General features: G+C 39.3%; 1 protein-coding gene across 1 annotated transcript in view; it reads right to left on the bottom strand.

Annotated features, from left to right (window-relative positions):
• Nucleotides 1-192: 192 nt before the first annotated feature.
• The window catches only part of si:dkey-61l1.4 (collagen alpha-1(II) chain), a 45,194-nt gene continuing 18,882 nt past the window's right edge, over nt 193-26,504 (bottom strand). Inside the window, exons 17-63 of the mRNA XM_029278738.2 lie at nt 25,727-25,771; nt 25,586-25,639; nt 24,461-24,505; nt 23,134-23,187; nt 22,769-22,876; nt 22,186-22,239; nt 21,782-21,835; nt 21,627-21,671; nt 21,460-21,513; nt 21,277-21,321; nt 19,748-19,801; nt 19,607-19,660; nt 19,304-19,357; nt 18,624-18,677; nt 18,171-18,224; nt 18,005-18,049; nt 17,869-17,913; nt 16,936-17,043; nt 16,744-16,797; nt 16,540-16,593; nt 15,735-15,788; nt 15,249-15,356; nt 14,867-14,920; nt 14,538-14,645; nt 13,753-13,806; nt 13,078-13,131; nt 12,207-12,260; nt 12,065-12,118; nt 11,407-11,514; nt 11,208-11,261; nt 11,007-11,060; nt 10,861-10,914; nt 10,065-10,118; nt 9,926-9,979; nt 9,764-9,817; nt 8,091-8,144; nt 7,869-7,922; nt 7,728-7,781; nt 7,440-7,493; nt 7,323-7,340; nt 7,184-7,237; nt 6,943-7,005; nt 6,197-6,362; nt 5,845-5,951; nt 4,510-4,590; nt 4,224-4,409; nt 193-3,144 (exon numbers count right to left, since the gene is read on the bottom strand). Of these exons, the coding sequence (XP_029134571.2) occupies nt 2,989-3,144; nt 4,224-4,409; nt 4,510-4,590; nt 5,845-5,951; nt 6,197-6,362; nt 6,943-7,005; nt 7,184-7,237; nt 7,323-7,340; nt 7,440-7,493; nt 7,728-7,781; nt 7,869-7,922; nt 8,091-8,144; nt 9,764-9,817; nt 9,926-9,979; nt 10,065-10,118; nt 10,861-10,914; nt 11,007-11,060; nt 11,208-11,261; nt 11,407-11,514; nt 12,065-12,118; nt 12,207-12,260; nt 13,078-13,131; nt 13,753-13,806; nt 14,538-14,645; nt 14,867-14,920; nt 15,249-15,356; nt 15,735-15,788; nt 16,540-16,593; nt 16,744-16,797; nt 16,936-17,043; nt 17,869-17,913; nt 18,005-18,049; nt 18,171-18,224; nt 18,624-18,677; nt 19,304-19,357; nt 19,607-19,660; nt 19,748-19,801; nt 21,277-21,321; nt 21,460-21,513; nt 21,627-21,671; nt 21,782-21,835; nt 22,186-22,239; nt 22,769-22,876; nt 23,134-23,187; nt 24,461-24,505; nt 25,586-25,639; nt 25,727-25,771 (3,153 nt within the window). The 3' untranslated portion in view covers nt 193-2,988. The remainder of the gene's footprint in view (nt 3,145-4,223; nt 4,410-4,509; nt 4,591-5,844; nt 5,952-6,196; nt 6,363-6,942; nt 7,006-7,183; nt 7,238-7,322; nt 7,341-7,439; nt 7,494-7,727; nt 7,782-7,868; nt 7,923-8,090; nt 8,145-9,763; nt 9,818-9,925; nt 9,980-10,064; nt 10,119-10,860; nt 10,915-11,006; nt 11,061-11,207; nt 11,262-11,406; nt 11,515-12,064; nt 12,119-12,206; nt 12,261-13,077; nt 13,132-13,752; nt 13,807-14,537; nt 14,646-14,866; nt 14,921-15,248; nt 15,357-15,734; nt 15,789-16,539; nt 16,594-16,743; nt 16,798-16,935; nt 17,044-17,868; nt 17,914-18,004; nt 18,050-18,170; nt 18,225-18,623; nt 18,678-19,303; nt 19,358-19,606; nt 19,661-19,747; nt 19,802-21,276; nt 21,322-21,459; nt 21,514-21,626; nt 21,672-21,781; nt 21,836-22,185; nt 22,240-22,768; nt 22,877-23,133; nt 23,188-24,460; nt 24,506-25,585; nt 25,640-25,726; nt 25,772-26,504) is intronic.

Below are 26,504 nucleotides of genomic sequence, written 5' to 3'. Positions count from 1 at the left end.
GTGGTGACATGGATATGTTTTGTTTGAAGCATGTATGCTTTCTATTTATATTAACCAAAACAGTCAATGTGTCAATATTTGTTTTGTATCTACTTGTGAAATGTTGGCTTGAATTTAAACTAGATAAAGGCATTATAAGCACAATAAATGTTTGTTTTTTACATTGTTCTATGGATTTTTTAGTGAGTAATTAAATGAAGTTGCTGAAGATGATGATTTAATATTTAAAAGGACAAAGTACAGCAAATGAAAAGAGGGGCTGCATGTTTACACTTAGTTCCCTTTGTGAATGAATATCCAACACAATCCATTTCAATACATTTCATTCTTGAATATAAAATTTATTAACGGAAACGTACAGTTTAAGCATGGTTAGCACATTGTATTTTTGCAGCACACCTTTGGAGTCTTGCAGGATTATTTACAACTATAACAACAGAATCCCTTCATTTATGGTTAAAGCTGCACTGTGATAGGCTAAACATTTTGCATATCAGATAATTATCAGTCACATGTGGTTCCACTCAGTTCTCTTTAAGAGCCCTGTTTTGGTTTTCTGGACTTTCTTTCCTCCAATTTTCTTGCAGCTGTTTGAATCCAAAATCTCACCGCATGCTACCTGCCTCATGTCAAACAGCAGACAGACACAGAGAGAGACCAGCTGGAAAACATAGTAAAGCAACAACTTCAATACATTCATCTCAAGTCAAATACATGTTAATGTTGCAAAAGGTAAATCGTTACTTCCCCACAACATAGTAAGGCGCGCCCTGGTGGCCAACAACCCAAAACAACTATTGCACCTTTGATTTCTGTGCAGCATTAGTGAAATGAGAAATATTGAGAATCAAACAAGAAACCTGAAATCAGAAATCAGAACAAATCAAGATAAATAAAGAAGCTTGCAAAACAGAAAGTCAACAGAAAACAGCTTATGACAAAAGATGGATGAACATGGAGATGATGGGGTCAATATCTAGAAAAGCCACCTGATGAAATAATGACATTAATTACATTTAAAGGCTCAGACAGGAGACAATTTGTAAAAGATCAGAAACCATAGACTCGTCAATCACAAGCAGTCAACAATCTGGACTCTTATTACACATTACCCTAATGACATTTTAACCTGATTGAATGATGACAAACATGTCACTGATAAAGTGTGTGTAAACATAACTAAAATAGTTCATAATTCTTTAAAAGAAACTGAATTTGACAGAATATAAATATGAATGAACGACTCAAATTATTGTTCTTGTCTATAAGATTGTGTCGAATATGAAGTTGTGTAAGGTATGTTAAGACAGTTTTTTTCACAGATATAAAATACAGACTTTGTTCATATTGCTGATGGGCTCAAAATTCCCTGCAGTTCTAGATGAGATGAGGCAGAGCGAGCACTGTAAACATTCAACTTGTTTTATATTTTGAAAGATTTATTCCTTTAGTTTCAAAGTTGTTGTTTTTTAGCATTGAGATTCATTACCATGAGGTAGGTACTGAAGAGACCATCTTAATATTTAACATGATGTAAGAATTTTGTAAACTAGAGCTCAACTGATAGAGGATTTTAAAAACCCATATCGGTTTTAGATACTTCATTGACCAGTGCAGCAGACACATTTTTAAGCTGGAATGAAAAAAAAAGGATTTTGCAGAGATATGACTCTGCAAAGTTACACCGAAATCCGTTGTTTTTATCTTTTGAATGCTGACTCTCCGGTCTGCACAACAAATATACCTACTTATGTTCGAACAAAGAAACCTTGAAATATTTGAAGTTTAAAGATCCAACAACAACACACTGGCTGCTGTTCTTTTTAACATTTTGAAGATGATCTTTTATCTCAGTTATTGAGAAAGTAAGACCACAGTATGTCCTGAGCGATACATTTTGCAGTTAAAAAGCAAGGTTGTGGGGTGCCGATGACCTGCCGATTAAGTCGCTCCCCATGTAGGGAGGCTGTGGTTCTCCATGGTTCCTCAGGCCTGGGTTTGAGTCCGACCTGCGGCTCCTTTCCCACGTCATCCACATCCCCAATGTCCTACTCTTTCCACTAACCTTTCCAAATTAATGAATAAAAGCCAAACAAAAATACATCTTAAGAAGCAAAGCTGAGTTGTGAGTGCTCTCTGGTCGAGGAAACGATGACATAGTGATGCCGTTTCTAAATGACCCAAATGTAATGGTTACTAAACAGCCACCAGAAACACAGATACTAACAGATAACTTATTTCATGGGTTCTTATTCCAAAACAGGTATAAAGACAGATTTGGTTGTTTTGGAGGGAGTTGGCATCTGTCTGATTAAAAGCAACATTCAGAGCACTCAGCGTATTTGCTAAGTGATGTCAGCCGAGTTCTTTCCAAGAAATAGTGCTCTGACAGCCCGGAGTTCAGCACACGTGTTTACCTGCATGCACAATCAGGGGATTTGCAAAATCAATACATGTGCAAAGTCATGTGGTACTTGTGTTTAGATTTAGCTTGTAAGCACCATGTGTTTTCACTAGGAAACAATGCTCAAGACAAATATGCACCTGAATTAGATTTTAAAAAGACAATGAATGTTGAGCATTTATATAAATAAGCAGGGTGTTACAACACAAAAACAAAATGTACAAAATATGTCAAAAATGTCAAGAGCTTCAGATTCTAAACATCCCTGGTCTCGTAAGTGGGCAAGCCAACATTCAGTCTGTGCAGAGAAAAAAAGTTCAGGAAGTATTTCTCCGGGAGAATCTGCAGCTCACTGTGTGTCTTTTGTCCTCACTTCTGTTGGTTAAAAAGATTGCCAAGTCTTTCTGAAGCAAGAATTTGCACTGAGAGCACCAACATAGCTCAAGTCCAGCTGGTCAGTACACTCGCAAAACATTTGGCATCTAAAAAAATGATGCCATTCTATACAGGAAGAGTACAAAAGTGCCAGAAATAGATTTGTGCAGCTGCAGACGGCCACACAGATGCAATCACAGAGGGCACTCCTAACTGAAGCATGCTGGTCCAACGCTGAAGCCAAACTCCTGAGTCATGTCTTTGTTTCCAAACACTGCCAGGTCCCTGAGAGGCAGCAGGTGGAGATCTTCACTTTCAAATAGAAAAACTGTTTCCTGGTCGCCTGAATCCAGCTGCTCTGACTGCTGAGGAAAAGAAACTGGTGAGAATCATCAGGAAAAAAATGGGTGTGTCGTTTTTCTTTTATTTCTTATTGTGATTATTTGAGGTTTAAGTTATGTTAAAGCTCTCAATTATCCTGTGAAATATCTCATTAGCACAAAATAATGTACAGGTGAAAAACTGAAAGGAGTGGCATTAAAGTGGGTTAACACATTCATTTAGCCTCAGGTAGCAGATATTTTAAACCATGTCCTTATTTCTTTTGAAATATTTTGAGTCTAAATGACATAAAGACACAAAATGTTTGGGAATAAGTCCAGTAAAGTGTTTCAGAAAGTAGCAGTGAAAAAGTGTTTACTTTATGTACAGAAAATTAAATGAAAAACTTGAGTAAAAAATCCTCCACCTAGCATTTTTTTGATTGTTCTCAATGAGGAGAGAACATTTGCAGGAGCAATCGGCCGTCGGGACGAAAGCCGCAGCACCCAGCGTCACCACATGTCCCATTCTCCCCTTCACATGCTTATTGAAGATGATGCTACTGAGGGGCCATCAATATTAAAGGAGCAGTATGTAACTCTGACATCTAGTGTTTAAAATGGGTACTGCAGTCCAAATTAAAAAAATTAGAGAGAGCTGTCTCCCCTTACCCCCTCCTCACTAGAGTCCATGTGCCTGCAGGTTGCCATGTGGTGGACTCTGAAGCTTCAGTGTTTAGCTTCAGCTCTGCATCGGTCATTAAACTTGTCAGCGTTCTAACCTCTCTCCCTTTTCCAAAAGCATCTCAAATATTGAACCTAGCTTGACCACATTTCTGCTTGTGGAGCGATATTTGTAAATGCAGAGGCTTTTTAGCTCGGGTACAATCATTTACATCTGAACCAGTTCTCTGGCCTGCTTTCATTGCTGCAACACCTGTTGGTTTGCAATTTGCCAGGCAAACCGAGGGGTGTCCAAAACGGCCTTTAATGAAAGTATTAAAAGGTATTGGTTAAAAATATATCTTCACAGTAGAGTTTGACCCTTTTTTATGGATTTATTAACCTCAATCATTATCTAGCATTAAGTTATTATGGATCATTGAATCAATACTGGAACTTACTACACAGTCTCGCAGCGCCCCCAGGTAACTCTGCCTTCGTGTGTCAGCCAGATACTTGACTTCCCTCTCTCCACCGCTCTGTCTGCTTCCTGGCTGACAGGAGTAAGTGATGGTCTGAGAGGAGAATCTGCTGTTCAGACGCAGAAATCTCATCTGCACCACATCTGCTCCTCCTGGATACTCGAACTGAAAAGAGTAAGTATGAACCTCAGATGTCATTCAAGAGAAATAGAGAAGTGAATCGTTCTGAACCAAACAAAAATAAATATCTGGATCAGAAACTCACCTGGAAGCCGTCTTCAACTCTGCTCAGCCAGTGAAATGACATGTTGGTGCCAGAATCCTTCAGCCATGCTTTCACTGGAACCTGTGGATAGTGACATGTGGAAGTATAAATAAAAAGGGTCCAGGAGGGGACATTTTAGGGGGAATTTATGATTTTATTGGAAAACTAAAAGATCTCCATGATGCCTGCACCAGTAACCCCATACTTATTTAACACTTCCCCAATTATTGTATGCTCGTCTTCACTTCGACTGTGTAGTGGAATTGAGAAAGTAGTGGCTCTTAAACGCCTCAAAATCCAAAATTGAGAAAACTGCTTTGCCAGAATAAAACATAGAGTGCAAAAGATTTGTTGCATATTGAGGGGAAGGCATGGACTGGATAGAAGAAGTGGTGTCACCCATGGCTGTTAAGCCATATAGGCTATTTGGCAATTTGAATGTCCCCATCTGCTGTTTTTTTACGGTGGCCCTGATGGTCAACTGTCTAAATATTTCATGATTGCGAAAAGCATTTCACTACATGCAAAAGTATTTAATGAAACACAAAAACATAAAAAAAAGCAGGGATTGTGAAATATATTTCACTTGCTGCAAATGTATTTTATACCAGCTGAAAAATATATTTCACAAACCGGAAAAGGGAAGGCCCATACCACTTGTTTGTGACTGGACTGAAGTCACGTCAGTACAAACACATGACCTTTCTTCTTCTGCACTGTCTCCGGTGTGTCCTCTACGGTGCTAATTTCTAAGATCGGCTTTGAGTTTTGACCGTTGACAAGAAGGTTTTAGTGTAATGTAGTGTGGAAGTGGAACTTGTTAGAGATTGAAAAAGTAAATGAAAACCGCTGAAGAGAACAGAATGGTAAAAGTGAGATGTTTGATGTCTGTGGATTTTGTATAAAGAGAAATGAGAAAATTGACTAGTGTGCGCACATCCAAGCAAATTGCATCCAGGTGCAGGACAAAAATGGTATGAACTGCAGAAAAAAGTAAAAGGTCCGCACACCATTCAGCTCCCAATGAGCAACTTTATTAAGGGCAGGATCTTCTTTAGGCCGGAAGGAGATCCTTTGGATCTAAACGTTAACATTGTTTCCCTTAATAAAGTTTCTCATTGTGATCTGAACGGTGTGCAGACCTCTGAAGAGAAATGAGACATACAAAGGAGCAGCAGGGTCGTTCTTTTACATCACTGTGCGACGCTACAGAGGTGTATGGTGTGCCCAAAGGGACAAAAAAAACATTCATTTAATGCGATAAAAATGTTTAATTCATAAAAATGTTTATGTTATTACACTGAAAGAAGCTTGAAGCTATTGAAGTAAGTTCACCTGAGGCTGGAGAGGAGACAGGCAGGTCTTTGGCTCTGCTGTGAAGTCACAGAAAACCTGGAAAGCATCAGCTGGACTTCCCAGGTTAGGATCAACGTAATACATCCCTGAAAGAAGATATTAAAAGAAAATGATTTCACTGATTTTACAACACAGCACAAACAGCAAACATGTGATCGTGTTACTTTGTATGACCTGTTGCATTCTGACCAGTATATTTAGATTATTCTCAAGAAGCACTAGTTCATTCTTGTTTTACAATAAAGAAACAGAATACACTGAGTGCTTTACATGACAATAGACAGAACATCCTTCTTATTATACAAAGCATCAGACCTCATATCTGACTCACCGTTAGTGGAGTTGGGGTGAGCGAGCCACAGCTCCACACACGTAGCCGCTGGGTGTTCTTTGCTGCCATCTGGAGGGTCAATGAACCAGCGCAGATCCCTCTGTAGGGAGTCCAACAGAGTCTGGACCAGGAGGTAGTTGGGCTTATCTGACATGAACATCAGCTCCTGAAATATTCATTGTACAAAGAGGGGGATGTACAATATGAATAGGATGATGCATTGATATTTTAAAGATCAAGATTGGTTAACTTGTTGTTGCCATGTTACAGTTCTGATAACAAAAGGACACTTTTGAACAACATCAGCATCAGACACAATAATACAGTTATAAAGAAATGTAAGACGGAAATGCATGAGAGAAACTAGAACATGACAAATGTTTGTGCAAACAAAGTCACAATACAGTGGTGCAATCCATTTTTACACTTACTTGTGGTGGGAAATCTGGGAAAATAGCTTATTTATTGCCTTTTTGGATTTTATTTGATCTTTTCAGGCCAATAAACACCTTTTACTACGTCCCTATCGACCCTGTCCATCATTCTGAAAGCCTAAAGTTTTACACCTCTGTTACAATCAATTACACCTCTGTCACTAACCTCAAATGGCGGATCAGGAGAGGAAGAACTTTGCAAAACTGTCCTCCCTCCGTGTGATACACATTACAGAAGAGGTGCAACAGAGCATACATATCCTGCCTTCAAAGAGCAGTCTGTAAGTGCCAACAATTACAAATCAATCTCACCTTCATCTGAGACAGAGTGAGGTTCAGGGAGGTTCCTGGCGGCCCAGGTCGGCCTGGTGGACCCTGAAATACAGAATTGTATCTATGAATACAGAAACCCCTGATGTGCCGTTTGAAACTTTTCTGTTACTCAGATCAACAAAACTATTACATTTTTAAAAACAACATTTAAAAAAGAATAAAAGACATTCCATAACTAAGCTAAATAACTTGAATTGCATGCTTGAGTCCCGATACTCACAGGTACCCCTCTCACTCCAGCAGGGCCCGATAGTCCTGTGAATCCCTTCAGTCCCTGGTGATCACAAACAGCATTCATTTAGAGATACTTTAGACCTTTGAGGATATAACCCCAAACATCAGACTTTGGATGTACTCACCTTCTGTCCAAACAATCCCTACAAATAGAAAAGCAGAAAAGCAGGTGTTAAGACTCATTCCTTCAAACTAAATATGATTATTTTTGGCCAAAATGTCATAAACTACAGTTGACTTACAGGCAGTCCAGGAAGGCCCGGAGTTCCTCTTCTACCTGGCGGACCGATATCGCCCTAAGAAACAGTCAATACAAGGGTGTTATTATTGAGGTATAAAACAGGTAACAAGAAAAACGATTAGGACATCATTATCATCATAACATAATTAGTATCTTAAATCAGATTGGAAAAAGTAGAATTCCTTAGTTTGGAGTTTGTATTCTTGTGTGAAGAGAATGAGATGAATTCATAATTTAATCAGCTTCTGTTTGAGGTCATGTTTATGTTTTAAGCCTGGAGTTATTTCACCTGCTCTCCCTTTTGACCTCCTCCTCCCAGATGTCCAACAGCGCCTTGTATTCCCTGAAACAATATGATACACAACATCAAGTGGTTGTCTCTACTGTTAAGGAAGCTAGCATTGAATACTACACAGGTACATAAGCTAACCTTTAAGCCTTCTCCACCAAAAGGGCCAGGTGGTCCCATAGCACCGGGTTCTCCCTGCATGTTTCAAACACAGAGTGAAGTACAGACTACAATCAGCCCAGTTTAAAAACATGCTGGTGTGTTATTGATCTGTAGGAGTTGGAGTTGTACGCTGATGATACTGTGATTTATGTCCATGTGTAGAAAAACAGACAAAGAATTCAATGAATTCTGTCGACTCACCTTAAAGCCTGGTCGACCCATGTCGCCTTTTATCCCACGTAAACCAGTTTCACCCTTTTGTGAAAGATTGTTAGGAAAAAAAGTTAAAAAGTTTAACTAAACAGTTTCCTTTTGTTAAAATTACCTCAAGTCATGTTTCATTTATTTATAAACCTCATTTAAAACCATAAACTTGTATCCCTTCAGCTGTCCGGCTATTAACTGTATGGACTGTTACTGTATACTTAGGTAACCTTCAGGGTCCATTCATTTATGTGTCTATTTATTTATTACGTATCTGGTGATGTGTTTATTAATCTCAAGTGTGTTTCTGGCTCTGACTTCTCATTTGATGACCTGTTCGTCTGTTGAATTGTTGTTCTGTTTCTGTGACTGCGTTCGTTTCCTTTGTATTGTCTTGTCTTCTTTTAATGACTCAGCAGGCAGTGAAACTTTACTGCGTCTCTGGGATTAATAAAGTCGTCTGAATCTGAAATCAACAAACATTGACCAAAGTGCTGTACATCAAAAAGAGACAAAACACTCAATAGAAGACAAAGATCAGCCTCATACACAGTAATACACAACTTCTAAATAAAACAAGATATTAGAATAACATATTTAAGATCACACTGTGCTGTGTTTATTATCTCAACAGAAACACTGTGTGTGTACCTTCAAGACATTTAAGAGACAATCAGACCAAACAGGGACAGTCAGCACCACCTCCTGTCTTACCTACACTGGTTCAGATTCTTCAGTCATACTGGTAAATGTTTATACAGCTATGGAACCAGACAGTGACGCTCTCAGCAGCAGAAGTGTCAGTCAATGTGAACGAGATGGATGAAGGAGAGATGGACAAACATCTTTGAGAAGTAGTCTGACTGTTACCTGGGTAACTGCTGAGTCCCTCTCCTTAGCTCTGTCTGACCCATCAACACAACCCTGCATACTAAGGAATCAGATTTATGTTTCTGATGTTTGTGAGTTAATCTCGAAAGAGAGAGAGTTCAACATACCCACGAGCAAATTATACTGTTTCAAACATAGCATACATCCATCAGCTGATCAGCAAAGTATCACAACGTGATTGCAAATGTGCTGGTTTGACAAGCAAGGGGGATATACAATATTCCAATTAATTCCTTATAAACAGTCATTTACATTTTAAATTCAATCCTAAAACGTACAAGAATCCAAAGAAGAGATGCTTAAATTGTCTTAGCATTGTCATGCTTCCGTTTTCCAGTGAGGAGTTGTTTGGCAGCATTTAGCACAAGCTGGAAAGAAGAAGGACTGATCTGAACCAGCGTTCAAAGAATTCCAGTAGTCCAGACCAGATGTGATAACAGCATAAATTACTCCCTCAAACTTACTTGTACAGGTATAAGGTTTGACTTTAACTAAGAGTCCGAGCTGGAAAAATCTGGTTTTAACTACTGAGGTGATGTGCTTGTCAAATTGAAACAAACACACAGCTTAAAATCACACCAAGATTTGTTCTGGATGTGCGTTATTTGTGGAAAGATAAAGAGCTAAGAGCAGCTTCACAGTCAGCACGACTCAGCAGTACAAAAATTACAACCTTCCAGAAATGAGAGAAGGTTGGATTAAATATGATGACGAACACAGAGCAAAAGAATGACTGACACAGTTGTTTAAAAAATATGAGGATGTTAAAAGTAACATACGTATGTGCCGTGTCTCCCTGGAGGACCAACCGCTCCCACATCTCCCATCTTCCCCTGCAGAGCCAGAGGAAGATCAGAAATAGTTTCAATGTAATACTTTCACTAACATTTACTCATTTTAAGATTTGAGTTCAAACTGAGAGACTGTCAGCAACAACTGACCTTTTCTCCTTGTTTTCCTCTGATTCCTCTATTTCCAGCTTTGCCTCTTTTTCCCTTTAAAAAAACAAACAAACAACAACGTTATGTTGTGAAATGTGAAAGTATTCGACTCTGTCAGACATCAAGTGCGTCCTCCTACCCTCTTCCCAGAGCGTCCATCCTTCCCTGGACGTCCGCTTTTCCCGTTTCCTCCCTGAAATGTTATTATTCAGAAGAGTTTATTTTCAACATATTTCATGTGCCACCCATCATTATCATTATTATTATGACATTATAATATAAAGCCCTGTTTCACCAGACCTCCTCTTAAGGTTTACATGGTAAATCTCAAGCTTGATCCAAAAGTAACTGGACTGGTTAAAGATCTTGAAGCGGTTCATCTCTCTTCCAAAAGACTTCTTCAGTTCTAAACTAGGCTTAAATCCACCAGATAGTTTAGAACTGAAGAAGAAGGTATAAGACATAAGGTTTACATGTCCCTTTATCTAGTAAACAACTTGCAGATTCATCGTTTTTAACTTATCAGAGGCTTTTCAACAAATGTCAGTGAAAGAGATGTACAGTATGTGTCCAAAGGTGTAGGGCTGATTGAACATGTGCATAAAATCCATCTTTCCACCATTCACCTTTGTCTTTATGATTTGTTCATTTCTATCTCGCCAGATTTTTGTGAATTATTTTTATATTGTGCTCCTTCCTAAAATGTTTTTTTTTTTTAAATTTTTTTTTTTTAAATGAACTGCAAACACAAGATGTCATTATTTAAAAAAAACTCTCTTATTCCCGATTACAGCCGCACAATGGAGTTTTAAACTGACATGACTCAGACTAGAGTAAACTGATGAACAAAAGCAAACTGTGTGATGTTGACAAGTCTATAAATATAAATATTGTTTACACACATGTACTGTAGAAAAAGAGAGGTTTGAGCTGACCTTTTGACCTTTCTCTCCATCTCGTCCCTCTGGCCCAGCTCTACCTTTTTGTCCCTGAAGGCAACACAGGTTAAAATGTTAAGTGTTTTGTCAGAGAGAGGTTCAGGATACAACTCATGATAATGTGTTTTTACAGAGGCACTAACCTGAGCTCCTGGAAGTCCAATAGGACCCTGAAGTCCCAGCTCACCCATGACGCCCTGAAGAATGGAAACACAAAACTGGTATTGAGGGTATTTTATGCTATTGTCAGTGTACTGCCACTTCTCCTAATATACATTTGTTTTCATGAAACTGGTATCATTCAGCCTTCATTGTTTAAATTTTCTAAAGGTTCCAGGTCTTACCTCTGGTCCTGGTAATCCTGGAGGTCCTTTAATTCCTGGCAGGCCATCAGGACCCTACAAACACACACATGGACCATAAGCATCAGCCATTTCTATGTCTAAAAAAAATTCTTCAAACTAACACTGAGTGAAAGTGCTTCTTTGCACAGAGATTATATCTCAGATTGTTTTTCGACGAAGTACTGAGAAAAACTCTTACCGCCTCTCCTGGCTCCCCTTCCCGCCCAGAATCTCCTCTCAGCCCCTCAGGTCCAGGAAAGCCCTTTGGACCAGGATCTCCTGCTTTTCCTCTGGCCTCTGCAGATCCCTGGAGAATTAAAATATAGTACAAGCAGTTATGTTGACTCATTACTTTCTAAAATGAGTGCAAATCATTTCTGTACAAAAAGTAGGGTTAACTGAGTTGGTCTTTTATTCTTTATGGAGAAATCGAAGAAAGTAAAGGTATAACGTAGATTGAAAATAGAGAGGAGAAAAGTCTACAGGAGATTTGACAAAAGTCTACTCCAATAACTGTTGGCAGATGTTGCATTTCATATGGATATGAAAAATAAAAATGAAACAGAAGTGATGGATGTCCCTGAAGGTTTTGTTGAAATATCAGGACATAAAGCTTAGGAAAGGAACATGTTCTGAAAAGTGTTTTTCCGTGCCTGTATGAAGTCAGTGGATAACCTTTTACTCATACTGTCAAATATGTTTTAACATTTTTTTCAGGTGTTTCCTGTATACCTTGATAACAAAAGTTGGAAAGACAGGATGACCGACAAATTATAACGACACATAAAAACAGTTTAGGTAAATTACTGATATCCAACATTGTACTGGTTTGTGATTCTGTACTGAACTCCACTTACCACAGGTCCAGGATTTCCTGTATCACCTTTGCCACCACGGCTTCCTTCCACCCCCTGCAATTAGACAGAACACTTAAAACAGAGTCATTAAGTTTAACATTAGCTGTTGCATCACCTCTAAGGTGTTCAGACTGCACTGTACCTTAGGACCTGAAGTTCCCGACCCCCCATTTAATCCAGTAGGACCTTTGTCTCCCTGTAGAGAGGACATGCCCAGTTTGTCAAAACCTTACCATACATGTTACATTACATGCAATTTTTCACACTTAAATGTAATATAAATCAAGTATATCCTCTGAAAATAACTGTGTGTCATGACTGTCTACAATGAGTGTAACACCCGAGTCCCACTGTCTGTGATGTTTTCAGAGTTTTCCGAGCCACAGCTTCAGTTTGTTTACATCGTCAGGACAGCCGGCTGACTCCTCCCCTCAAGTATAAAAGTTGTTTAATTGAGGGACTAGAGAAAAGAAGAATAACATACTGTACTCACTGCTTAATTGAATGTCACGTAAGCGTTTCTAGATCACATTAATTTGTGAAGATACGAGCTAAATAAAGATCGCTAGCATTAGCATGCTAACACAACAATACAGCGCAAGTTGTTTTGGTTTCATGCTGGTGCTCAAGGGCGACATCTGCTGGATCAATAAATCACATATTCTTCCTTTAAGGGAGCACTCACACTTGGCAATCCGTAACCTGCCCATGCACGCTTCACCCCTAAAGTCCAGTTGGTTTGACTAGTGTGAGTGCTCTGACTTTCTTGGCCCTGGCACGCTTGGAAGAGGTGTGCTTCGGCACGGTGCACTTCATGCACGAGCACAAGCAATGTACAATAGGTAACCGTGAAGAAGTGTCAGTGCAGACCAGAGGGGAGTCCAAGGAGTTGTTGTTTTTGTCACAAATGAAGTCCTGACTGTCCAAAGAATGACTTTGAAAATGCTAAATATATCGTTTAACATCCCCACATTGGTCTTGAGCGTTTGCGGAATATCTGTAAAATCCTCTACCTTCTGTCCTGATGGCCCATCAGGTCCTGGAGTCCCCAAAATACCTTGAAAACCCTGGAAAATAACGCACATGAAAAATAATCAACAGTAAGAAGACAGTATTGAATCCAACTGAAACCACCTTTAGTCATCCATTCATGCATTAAAAATGATCACCACCTGGGGATTTAAATGTATTGCTGATAGCTTATTATTATTAACAGCAAGGAAAAAAAAGTGTCTATTGGGAAATGTTTTCTCGTGTTGAAGTTTGTGTTTGATTGACAGCAGCTGACAGGCTAAGAAAATAAAATAAACACGCACAGTAGCCATGAGCTGACCGCAGGTTATTTGTGTTAAAAAGGACAAGACAGGACTTTTAATGTGCTTCAGCTTCACTGCAAATTATACTTAAAGACTAATATCTGATCTCCCCAGAAAAAGTTTGTTTAGTAACTGGCTCAACAAGAGAAGCTCAAACACATGTTTCATGTTTACACATAAGATTTACTTTAGCAGATTTATGATGCTATCAGGAACTACAGTTTATTCAAAAAAGGCTACAATTTATTTTCTAACACAGGACACAAGACGAAAGATTTTCAGAGCAGAAATAAATAAAAAATATGAGTAATGCAATATAACTTCAATTATTTCAAAATAAAATAAATGACGTTTCTTAAGAGAATAACTTACCGGTAGTCCTAACAAGCCTGTTGGTCCAACGTTCCCCCTCAGACCTGCTGGACCCTGAAAATAAAAATACAAGGTGATTCACTTTGAAGAAACAAAACCAGCTTTATTTTATTGTGCTGCCACAGAGTCTCCAGGGCCCAGTTTTTTTCTAAGGTTTCATCTCAATGATATGCATTTGGGAATTCCAATATGTCAAAGAGAATCTGGGTAGGATCAACCTGATCTGGAAACAGAAGAGGACTTCATTTAACATACTTTATCCACAGAGGGTAGTAGCAATTCACCAACTCAAGTGAAAATGATCAACATTATTGAAATTTTTTTGCTTTATTTGACCATTTTAATCGTTTTCTTACATCTTGTTCTTGTTAGACAGTCTGAACCAGCCTTCAGGACAAACATCATGTTTTTTAAATCAAAGTAATCATAAATCAAAAGATTTGAATGACACAAACTGGAGGTTTTATCCACTTAAAAACCTAAGATTGATTATAACCTGGTGTTTTCCAATTGTGTGATCATTTTTTCTTTGGAACAAACCGGTTTCATGATCTGACAGTTTTGATTGAAATACTTTTTAGCTTTTTAGTGGGATGCTACCATGGAGAGAAATGATGGCGAGTTCTAATGTGTATGAAAAACATCTTCATTATCTCTTTTTGTCATGTTTTGCCCAAACTATTTGTTCAAATTAAAAACAATGCTTGGCAATGAGGGCAGATATTATAGAGTGGATAAACAGGTGACCAAAGAGGCAGGTAGTCTGATGGGAAAAGCTAATTTACCATGAAGCCTGCGTATCCCTTTTCTCCTTGTGACCCTCTCGGTCCTTGTTTTCCTGGAACTCCTGGAGGTCCCTCTGATCCAGACGGGCCTAGATTTCCCGAATCTCCCTGTGAGAAACATGAGGACATTTACAGACTTCATCCATACAATGACTGTCAGATTTAGCTGTCTATAAACTACAAACAAGAGAACCAACAGATGAATGGATGATAGATGGAGAATGACAGATAGAGAAATAGGTTGATGGCAAGACCGTCAAACAATAGTTGTATCAATGGGTCTTTTTCATAAATTCTACATAACAGCAAAAATGTAAGATATAAAAAACCTTTGATCCTTTAGCACCCGGATCTCCAGGAACACCCGGTTCTCCACCGACCCCCTGCACAAAGACAGACAGAAAGTAACGATCAGATCAACAGGCTGAATTGTTGCTCAGTGAAGTTATAGCTGCAAAATTCTGTTTTTTATTGTCAGCAAATTAATTACTAACTATTTTAAATACTGATGTATTATTAAAGTAAAATACATGACACCTGCAGAAGTCACACTGAGCTCTAGGATATGTTGAGAGAACATTTTTCACTGTTTACTAAAATGTTGTAGACTAAACAAATCAACAAAATGATCAACTGGATGCTTCAAGAACTATCTTGTAGTAAGTTGCAGGCCTAGAAAATATGGGCGAGTAGAATAGCGGTACATCTAACCTCTTTGCCCCTCTGCCCAGGCTCACCCTGCAGCCCCTGGGAGCCCTGAAGTCCTGGCTCTCCTTTTGGTCCTGATCGCCCTGGTTGTCCCTGTGGGCCTGGAGCTCCCTGTTTCAGAGAAATATGATGTTGGATAGCCATTAGACTCTGCTGTGATTGTGTGAGCTGCTTCATCTGTTGCTGAATGTATTTTCAATACTAAAGAACCTTACACAGCCTGTAAACGGTCACATGTCATGTGTGTTGTTCTAGTTTGAATGTCTTGTTTCAAAGTACAAACCTCATAGGGCTGCAACTGAGAAATGTGCTTAAGGTGGAACATGAAATATGATCCAGGACGTCCAGCTGGTTATTGTGTTCAAATGCTGATCAGATAACTAAACACCGGATAGCTATAGCAGAGGCCCACTAAGCATGAGACAGGCGCTATGATCGCCGGCTCGTGTGGTGCGAATTAATGTTTAAATCAAAACTAATGTGACATACCTGATCGCCTTTTGTTCCAGGAGTCCCTTCTTCCCCCGCTGGACCTGGAGCACCCTAACATGACAAACAGAGTCAAACTTAACATAACATGCATTAAGTAGTCGTTTTCACATATGCACTCCTGAACATGTCAAGAGGATTTCAGGAGGACTGACCCTGAAATCCCCCTGATCTGGTTGTTCACACATGCACCCTGCAGTGGGAGACTATCCCCGTCAGGTGGGAGGGTGGGGTTCCTCAGGCAAGACATGACATAAAAAGAACGACGTGGAAGGGGAGGACGAAGCATCTGCTTTACGACGCTATGATGAGAATATTTATCTTTATACCAATACTATGTGTTGTTCGACAAAATCCCAATATTAACAAAAGAGTGGAGAAGAAAATACTTTTAAACAGCAAACCTAAAGAAGCCATTTAATCACACGGATGGATGGTCTATGGTCGTGCACTGATCGCAGGGAATAAATGTCAGTGCCCCCTCCCACTAGCTTGAGGTGAATTCTCCTGAAAATATCCGGCTGTGTTCTCACATCAGCTCACTCTGACATCATAAGGGGAAAATAATAGGCGGCTGGACAGAGAAACTCTGGATAAAGTCCGAGTGAAATCTTTGGTAGTTTACGTTCAAACATTTATCTCTCTCTGAAAAACTTCAGGATCTCTTCAGGAGTGTGAACAAGGCTCATGGATTTACAGCAAAGTTCTTCAATAATATACACCAGTAACTGTGTGGAAAATATGGTGATGTTTACTTTGTTATATGGTGTCTGATTGGTGTAGTGTGATCAGTGAGTGAACTGACCTGCTGCCCGTCTAGACCTGCAGGACCAACATCACCAGCCGGACCCTTTGAACCCTAAAAATGAAAAACATAATGTATTTACGTCTCTTAGGTTGGTGAATGATTCTTTCCAAGCATGGACTCATTTCAACAGGTCATGGTTGATGGTGTTTCATACTCATGATAAACTTGTTCAAGGTTGAAAACCACGTTAGAGTCAGTTACCTGCTCTCCTTTCTCTCCGGTCTGACCCATCGCTCCAGTGATCCCTGCTGGTCCCTGATCAGAAAATAAGTATTGATCTTACATCAAACATGACAATTCAAAACGATATTGTATACATGGTTTATTAAGAGTTCTATTACAGAGTTTAATATCAATATGAAACAGAGAGAAAGGTGAAGAGTACCCACTCACTGGAAACCCTCTTGGTGCAGGTGACCCCAATGGCCCTGTAGGCCCCTGACTCCCTGGAGGACCAGGACTTCCTACACCTCCCCCTGGTCCTGGTTTACCTTGAGGGCCCTGAAGCCGTTCAGAATGACAAATAAGAAAAACTATACACACTATACTTTTAATTACATTTACAGAGACCACACTTCAATCTGAGTGATGTTTCCCATCAGACAGAATGAGTTAGTTGTTTTTGTAATACATCAATAAAAGGTTGCATGCTCCTTACAAAGCTCTGATCTAAGCAGCTTCTAACAAATATGCTTTTACTCAGGGTAGGTCATTTCTATTTAATGTCATAGTTCACTGATAGATTCATGGAGCCGACTGTCAAAACACCTGCAGCTGTAAAATCAAGTTTCAAAGTAAACATTCATGACCAGATATCTGACAAATAAAAAACACATTGTTCATCCATAAAAGCCAATAGATTCTTGGACTACTTAATGGCCTGTGTGTTCTGCCTCTTTTGATTTCCTGTTTTCCTGCCAACAATCAACGCAGACTAAAATATGACTGGTCAACACAGATGTTGCCTTCATGTGCAGGTAACGGTTTACAGTAAAGAAAAGCAAAACAAGAGCCGCACACCAAGAAGCTCCAGTTTGAAGGATTTATTGATCATATTGATTTGTCTACTTTAGACTTGAGAAGTCAAGTCAAGAGAAGTCGTGTCAACTCTGAAGAAGAGCATGTTGGCTTGAAATATCACTGATCAATAAACCCTTCAAAAGGGAGGTTCTTGGTGTGTGGATCTTGTTTTGCTTTACTTTACCTTTTCCTGTTTTTGGATCCAGCATTCACTGAGAGATGTGCGTGTCTTTTTTGATTTTTCATACGGTTTACAGTGAGACAAAGCCTGGAACAAAACCAAAAGAATCCCTAAGATCAACTCACTGTTGGTCCCAGAACGCCTTTAGGTCCAAACCCTCCTTGGCGGCCCTGAAGTAAAGAGGTAAAAAAAACAAAAAAAAAACATGAATGTTAAGTTTGAATTTAGGATATTGAAAAGTCAGTTTTGTCTTTCTCTTACCTTTGGTCCTGGAGGCCCTCTTTCACCAGGAGGACCCTGAACACCCTGAGAAGATAATGTTGTAATACAGTCAGCAAACAGGATCAATGAATATATAAACACTGTGCTACATAATGGACATCAACCAGATGCTACATACATAATACGTTTCAGCAAATATACTCACTGGAGGTCCACGCTTCCCTGGGACACCAGGAGGGCCTCTGACCCCAGCAGCTCCCTGCACAACAGTCAACAAAACACACTGCTTTCACAGTTCACAATGAATAGAGCGATTACTAAGGACAAAGTTTACTACTGTGAAGCTGTACCTTTATATTATCATAATTCATATGAGGCTGTAAATATTTGACAGCTGTCCAAAAACATGGAAAATAAAGGTAAAGTTTTGAGTTTTCTGCCAGATTAAGTCTAATGTGAAAATGCAAATAGTGCTGATGATACAGTACTAAATGCACATGGCAAAACAAGCAATGCTCTGGTTCACATTCATTCATCTGATGCCACTGACCTGCTGATGTATGAAAGCCTCTGCTCTGTGTGTTTTTGATGTATTTGTATATTTACCTGTTAGGTTGTACAGATTAATAAAGTTAACTTATTCTTAATCAGGATTTACCCTTTGTCCCATGTGGCCTGGTCTCCCGGTCAGACCCACTGCTCCTGGGTAACCCTGTGAAGAAGTTCAGGTTCAGGTTTTTTAGACCACATTTTTTTAATGTGGTTCTGGGTCACATTTTAAAATAAAAACGGCATTACAATTCATATCAATACAGCTTGAACCTGATGAATCTGTTTTGTTTTGATTCCATAGAAAGGGGAGTAGTTAAATGCACAACATGTAGGTGCAGGGCAGTGAAAAAACAGCAGACTGAGGAAGAAGATATGCCCGCACACGTGCCCAAATGCCACAATAAATTGTTTTTGTCCATCACAATCACAAAGTGTCGACCAGAGGTCTTCTTCAGGTGATACTTTTGAACTAAAGGAGGGGGCCACACCAATAGATTTCAACACCAATAGGCTGATAGGCTCTATGAGGGCAGGTTTGGTCAAAGCTTCAAAATGTCCCACAGTGAAACACATCTATTGTTAAATTCAATAGCACACACTTATTGTAAGCAGGCTTCAAGTTTTCACCACACAAAATAATATTTCACTCAACACAGACAGCATGCAGACTCAATACGACCAGTTTTCCAAAATGTGGTTAATGCACACTACTTACCACAGTTCAATGCACAAAGGACATAAAGGAGCTGCTCAGAGTAGGAAATAAAGTTCATACTGGTCACTTACATACATGCCCACCGGTCCCTGGGGGCCCATCAACCCTGGTTTCCCTGTGAAGCCCTGAAGAGTAACATGAAAATAATCCTTTTTTACATTCATCAGAAAACCTGAAAACTAAAAAACTATTTCAGTGCAACCTTTTCTGTATGTATATTTTTACAAGGTTGTAAGAGTGAAAGCTGCCCATACAGTAACTAAGTGAAAAGAAGGAGGCCGTATTCCTTAATTAAACAACAACTAATAAATGTAATCATGAGTGGACTAAAAATGATCATATCTTTATTTTTTTTTAAAGTGTACTCTACTAACTTTCTCCCCAGCTGGTCCAGGGATCCCGTCCTGACTTGGCTTTCCTCGAGGACCCTGTAAAAGTCAGAAAATAACTCCTTCAGTTTGTTTCACATCATCTAATATGTTAAGAAATACAGTGAAAGAGAGATGTAAACCCACCAGAGCTCCTGGAGAACCTGCCTGCCCTGCAGCACCAGCCACACCTACAATCCCCTGCAGAGACCACAGAGCTGCAGTTAGCGTGGATGATTAGCAACATGATTTATTTGGTTAATGATGAGGGTGCTAACTCCTTTATAATCATATACAAAATATGATACCATAACATTTCAATAAGCAAAACTGAAAAACAGTAAATTAATGCCCTATAACACAGTTGAACACAAAAAGGCAAACAGACACAGAATATGAAACGTAAAGTTTAGTCTGATTTTGGGCTGTCAAATGTTTTTTGAATCGCTATTAAACGCTGAATTTCAATAGTAAATTGTGATTAATCACATTTTTAATGGCATGCTTGAAATTCTATTATTATAGTTTCAAAACAGTTACCGGTATTGCGCAAAACATGCTTTTATTTGTGTACTGTCTCAAGATAAGGGTAATTCACTTCCTGTTTTGAAACAAACCTGCTTTTATTTCAGAAAATAAGGCACCTCTGGTAGATCGAAAGTTACGACATTAACTTAACCCGAAAAAATTAAGTTTTGCAAAGTTAATGAGGAAAAAATCATCTTCATGTCCTGATGCATGAGTAGAAATCATTTTTCCATTCAACATGAAAGGAACACTTTTTGTTAATATCAGGAAATAAAAGCATTTTTTAAAAATGTTTTAAGAATATAAAATGTGAGAAGGTTTTAGTGATGAATTCTTTATTGGCACTACATGTTCAACGTCATCACGTCTCAGGATCTAACAAGGTGTTACTGGTGAATGGATAATGTAACAGATGTAAAGTCAACAGTCTGCAGACAAGGAGAAAAAGGGAACAAATAACTGATTCTTAATCCATCTGTCTGTCACTGATTGCAAACCGCCACACGCTCGTTACAGTGTCAGATTTACAAAGATCATGATGCCTTTATCTTCCACAAAGAAGTCACTAACTGAAACAACTAAACATGAAACTGCTCTGTAAAGATTTAACGGGGGGAAGTCAGATTGGATCACATTTATGAGCCTGTAAACAAGTTAAACAGAACGGCCTGAAGTCCGCCCACAGGGTGAATGTCACAAAGACATCACCTTGTAATCAGTGCTTTTTGAAGGTCTCAGACTCATCTCGGAATTGAAAGCATTTTTACTCGGTCTTGTCTCGGCCTCAGAGGGGGCGGACTCCAGATTTTAAATCAAGACCAGTCAAGACCACCACTGATAAACTATTTTTCTTCTTCATTAATGTCATCAGAAGAAAAATGCCTCTTTCTAAAAGAACTCATAACTTCACTTCATTCATAATCTGATTTTCATCCCCTCTGTTTTACGGTCTAGGAGAGTGACACGCCCGCTGCACACAAGTCACCCTGCCACGGTCCTGGTCTTGACTCAGTCTCGATTCTTAATTGTCTTGTCTCTGCCTCGCCCTGCCTTGGTCCTGCTCTTGGTCATGTCTCGGTCTCGGAGCACTCTGGTCTCTCTTATGTCTTGGTCTCGTTGAGTCTGGTCTTGACTACAACACTACTCACTCTGTCTCCTTCAGGTCCAGGAAAGCCAACAGACCCATGGACCCCCTGCACATAAAGACACATCACCTTACAAATAAATCACTTTGTTAAAGGCTCAACGGTGAAATGGAGCTGGCTGAAAGTAAAGAATGCGACAACAAAAAAAAAGCATTCATATGAAATGAAAATGTATAAATTGGGAACCTGTGTACCAGGCTTTCCTTCAGCTCCCTCAATCCCAACTCTGCCTCTAAAACCCTGAAACAATACACACAAACAAACACACACACACACACACACACACGGTTAACAGTTTAAAGGTTATTATATATTAGACATTTGAATCTATTGTTTGTTTTTATTGATCTTACTGGCAGGCCAGGGGGACCAAACAGGCCGGGGACTCCGGTCTGACCCTGTGAATGTAGACGGAAAGACGATAAATAAATCCTGCTCTTAATGAAGTTACGGATCTGATTGATCTGTCATCATATGTTCATCTTCATTCTGTGCTGGGGAAAGTTACCCTCCGTCCTTTGAGCCCTGTGTTCCCGTTGGGCCCTGGCATCCCTCTGTTGCCCTGAAAGGTAAATAAAAACACACTTTTCTTCAGAGTCTATGATATATGAGAAGAGTATTTACTGCTAAGCTTTAATAAAAGTCATGTTTAGTTCTTGAACTAGCCATTACACTAACACATCATTTTAGGAGGTGATGGCTGTAATAGATAAATCAGCAGTGATAATAGTAATATAAATAGTAACAGGAGCAGTAGTATAGATGATCTGTGGTCATCACATGGTTCAAAGCTTTATGAGTCTTTAAGGAATGCAGTTTAACGACACACATGTCCCTGTGGTTATACATATATGACACGTACAGCTCTGTTTATTAGCTTGACTTCAGTAGGTAGCAATAAAAGCCTCTGACCTTTGACCCCTGATTCGCCACAGCTCCCTGAAGACCAGCCTCCCCATCTTCACCCTGAGGACACACAACAGAGAAACTCATCAGAGATAAGGCGCCTTACAGGCTCCTACAAATACACTTTAAAGGTGTTAATGAATAAAATGTGATGATTTTCTTCTTTTAATACAACCCAAGTTGAGTTTTAGTTTAGTGTTGTATTTGTGTTTTTTTTAAATTATTTTTAAAGTTTATAGTTTGTATTTTATTTTAATAGGATATACAGTTTATGTTGTATTTGTTTGGAACTATTGTCACATGCAAGTTGTTGTATGTGAACATAGTCTTGCAGTTAAAAGTCCAATCTGTAAGATATCTTCTGAATGAAATCATAAAGTGACCTTACTATGTAATCAGTCATTAAGGAAACATGCTATACCATCAAATCTTTTCACGTAAATTCTATTTTGTATCGATAAACTCTTAATTAATTTGATTATAGTATCGGGTTTTCTACAAAATAAACAACAGTGTTGATGATCTATGTGCAGTGTGTGGAAGTTATTTTAAACCCAAACACTGATGACGCAGTGATAGTGATCTGTACCTCTTTTCCTCTGGGCCCAGGTTGACCTCTCACCCCTGGAGGACCTGTGCTGCCACGTTCCCCCCTCTCGCCCTGATGACCCGGGATCCCTGCAGCACCAGGAGGGCCCTGAGGGAAAGAGAACGTTAGATGTTGTTGCTAGTTAAGGGGGGTAAAGGGAAGTCTGACACTAGGGGGGGACTAGCAATAACCCTGATAAATGATGGATAGATGGACAGGATGTTTACTGTCATTAAATCAAGAAATTATTTTTACAATATTGAAATTACAAAAAAAAACCTCAGATGGATTTCATCTAAACTTAACCTCAAACAGATGAAGCGGTTTCTTTAACATTATAATAACAATGAACATCTTCCTCTTACTTTGTCTCCTTTGGGTCCCGCCTCTCCTTTGTCACCATCCAGTCCTCTGAAGCCCTGCAGATCAACATCAAATCACATCTTGACTTTGGTTTTCTTTTCAAGAATGCTGACACAAGTTTGAACTCAATTTCTTTAAAATCTAATTCAGTTTAAGTGTACTTTTATTTACCCTAAAACTAAACAAAGAAACAGGCTTAATGTGTCCAGGGTGTGCAGGACATGAGGACCCTATTCATCAGAACTATGGCTACATTCACTCTGCAGCTGAAACGTGACGTCAATCCATTTTTTTTGCACAGATGTGGCTCAGATCAGATTTTTTTATGACACTTTGAACAGCGCTGGTCACATGCAATCTGAATTTTTCAGAACAGATTTGGGCCACTTTCACATTTGGTCTTAAATTAGATGCAGGTCGGATCATTTGCAATGTGACCTCGATCTGAACAGCCAGGTCGGAATGCACAAGACTTTGAGGTCACTCTGGAGCTACAATCCTCAAAGCTCTGTGCTGACAGGACCGATGGGCAGGAATCAGTCACACTCAATGAAAATGAAGGAGGTAGTCAGTGGAGGGACAGGGAGGTGTTAGAACTTCACAGAATCTTTGGTGAAAACTTTTTTCAAGACAAATTTGAGGGGGCGAATATGTGTTTGAAAGCATTTCAAAAGAGATGTGCGAGTGTGGCCACAGAAGAACATGACTTCAGTGTCAGTAAAAAAGGAAGAGCATTAAAACCAGATTTAAAGACGCTAAAGACCATGACTAATGTAGTGGTCGTTTACCAGCCTATACTACAATGAGTTAGAAATATTCTGGGTGATGATCCCAGCTGTCAGAGGTGCTTGATATAGTTTTGTAAAAGGAGGCGAAGTGGAGCCTGACACTCCAGAGAGTGGGTCCAGTTCTGTTGATAGCCCTCATATTGGCTTTGAAACAGGTAGGTTGACAAGCTTCCTCTCAGCTGATTATAGAGCAGATCACTTTTCCTTCACTCTCATGTCAGTCAGACTTCTTAATCTGAGTAAGACCAACACTATGCTGCGTGTGACGTCTTTGTTGTTGATCTTCTGGGTCAGTTCACAAAAGAAAAAATCTGATAGAGGCCACATCTGAAGAGTAACCAGTAAAGTCAGGCACAAAAAAAATCTGATCCAAGCACTAAATCTGCAGTGCTAACATAGTCTCTGTGTCTGTCAGATTGTCTTTGGGGGGAGTTCTGTCCTTTGTGTCCAAAAACAAATGAATCAAACTTGAATAATCACAGGAGTACATCCCAAATGTTCATGTTGACATGTAACAGAAACAGAAAACAATGCTGCTTACAGTTCCTCCAGGATATCCTTTAGGACCAGGACTCCCAATCGGACCCTAGAAGAGCAAACAGAACAAAGAGAAATCCTAAAATGTGAGCCAGTATGTATCAGAACAATAACAGACTGTCTGACAACGTACGATCCATGTTCACTGCTGTTGGAGTTCAAAACGGGGCGGCTGTCATGAGCTATTTCTGGCTAAGTGGTGAACAAAGACGTCAAAGAAGTCCAAGTCAGGTCAGACGTCTTATCAAGTTGTTTCCTGTCAATCAATACTTGTCAGTGTCGAGTCTCAGATATGGGTAAGCACATAACGAGTGAATCTTTAGTCTTGGGTCGCCCTAGGTCTAAGGTTGTCCAAATATTTGATACTTTGATTCTTTTCCATACTGTATCACACGTCTTAAAGCAATCTCCATTATTTGAATGATCAACAGTATTGAAAAGTACAGAAGCTTTAAAAAACAGCAGATCTAAGGTTATATTCTTAAAACAAAGCTGCAGCGAGCAAAAAAGAGAGAGAGAGCAGTGATGGTTCATTCAAAATCACAGGTTGGTAAATACTGACGTTCTTTTGGCGTCCAATAAAGATGCAAAAAGTTACACTGATGTCTCTCACAAACACAGAGAGAGAGAGAGCAGAGGAGGTGGCAGGAGCGTCATTTTTTTTTCTAATTGAATCAGCAAGAAATTAACCTAATATTAGATCCTATGACTTGTGTTATTGTTGCCGTTGTGTAGAAACAGGTGCAGGTATTGTTTGATTTTGACTCGTTTCTCATCAAAGTTTAAGATTCTGGTATTGTGAGAACCCTGCCGAGGTCCAGTCTCAAGTCCCGTCAAGTCTCAACTCAGACAAGTCCTTTGAGCCAGCTGACACAAGTCTTGTTCATTTTTTTTAAATAAATCAAAAGTCAGAGTCAATTTGTCTACTACGCTGAAACTACAGACTGTATTCAAAAATCATGAGAGTTAAAAAATATCCATCCCTTCAAACAATCTATGAGCGGTCCATTATGAGACAGGAATAAAAACATGTGTCTGATCCCTCTGTTAAAGGAGTCAGTGTTCTCTAATCTGAACCATTATAAGCATATAGTTCTGCCTATTCCCATAAAGAAATCTGACAATTTACCATGGTCCCTTCCCTGCCAGGATTTCCTTTTACTCCCATTGGCCCAGTTTCACCCTGATAGAGAGAACAAAAACATCAGTATTTGTAAAAAAAAAGTTTGAATTAGTAAAGTTATTTTCAGATCTTTGCATTAACACTCACCATGTCCCCTTTCTGACCAGGAGGAGAGTCATTGCCTGGTGGACCCTAAAGAGAAAAAACAACAATAAATGAACGCATTTTATAATAATATGAAGTCTTTTAAGACCAGGTTGCATTTTCTCAGAAACAATAGAAACACTATGCCAAGCTGCAATCAATCTAAATATTGAATACAACCGAGAGGCCCTGGTAACTAATTATTACATTTGTTCATGGCATGCTGATATTCAATAAGAGGCTGTTTTCCAGAGGAACTGGTTGAATTGTGTCCTGTAACATTTGGATACATCTCCTGGCACTTTTCTAAACTGTCATTTCTCTAAAGTTTAAATGTAGATGATTTTGTCTTCTGTACATCAGTACACAGTCAATGTTTAAAGTTAATCCAACTGTAGAAGAGACTGTCAAATACCTATATGTCCATATTCAATATGCATAATATGAATGTCTGCAGCATGTCCCTGCAAACACTCTCTACAGATCAAGAGTCGATGTCAGCAGAGAGCCGGCTGAGCACACAGTGTGATCCACACATTACACAGAAAGACTCACAGATATTCTATAAGTAACATAATCAGTCCTCCCAGTTTCATCACCATAACAGACACCAATGTTAATAATAGACTGATCAGTCTGTTACCATACTTAGCTGTTACAGTAACACAACACATACTTTTACCATTAGTTCTGACAGTGTAGCTGTGAATCTATCTTATTTTTAGCTGATCCGTCTCTCACTTCCTGCCTCTCCCTCTATCCTCTCTCAACCCAAACACAG

The sequence above is a fragment of the Labrus bergylta genome, chromosome 2 (genome assembly GCF_963930695.1).
Source record: "Labrus bergylta chromosome 2, fLabBer1.1, whole genome shotgun sequence".
NCBI lineage: Eukaryota > Metazoa > Chordata > Actinopteri > Labriformes > Labridae > Labrus > Labrus bergylta.
This window is presented reverse-complemented; position numbering and strand designations above follow the sequence as displayed.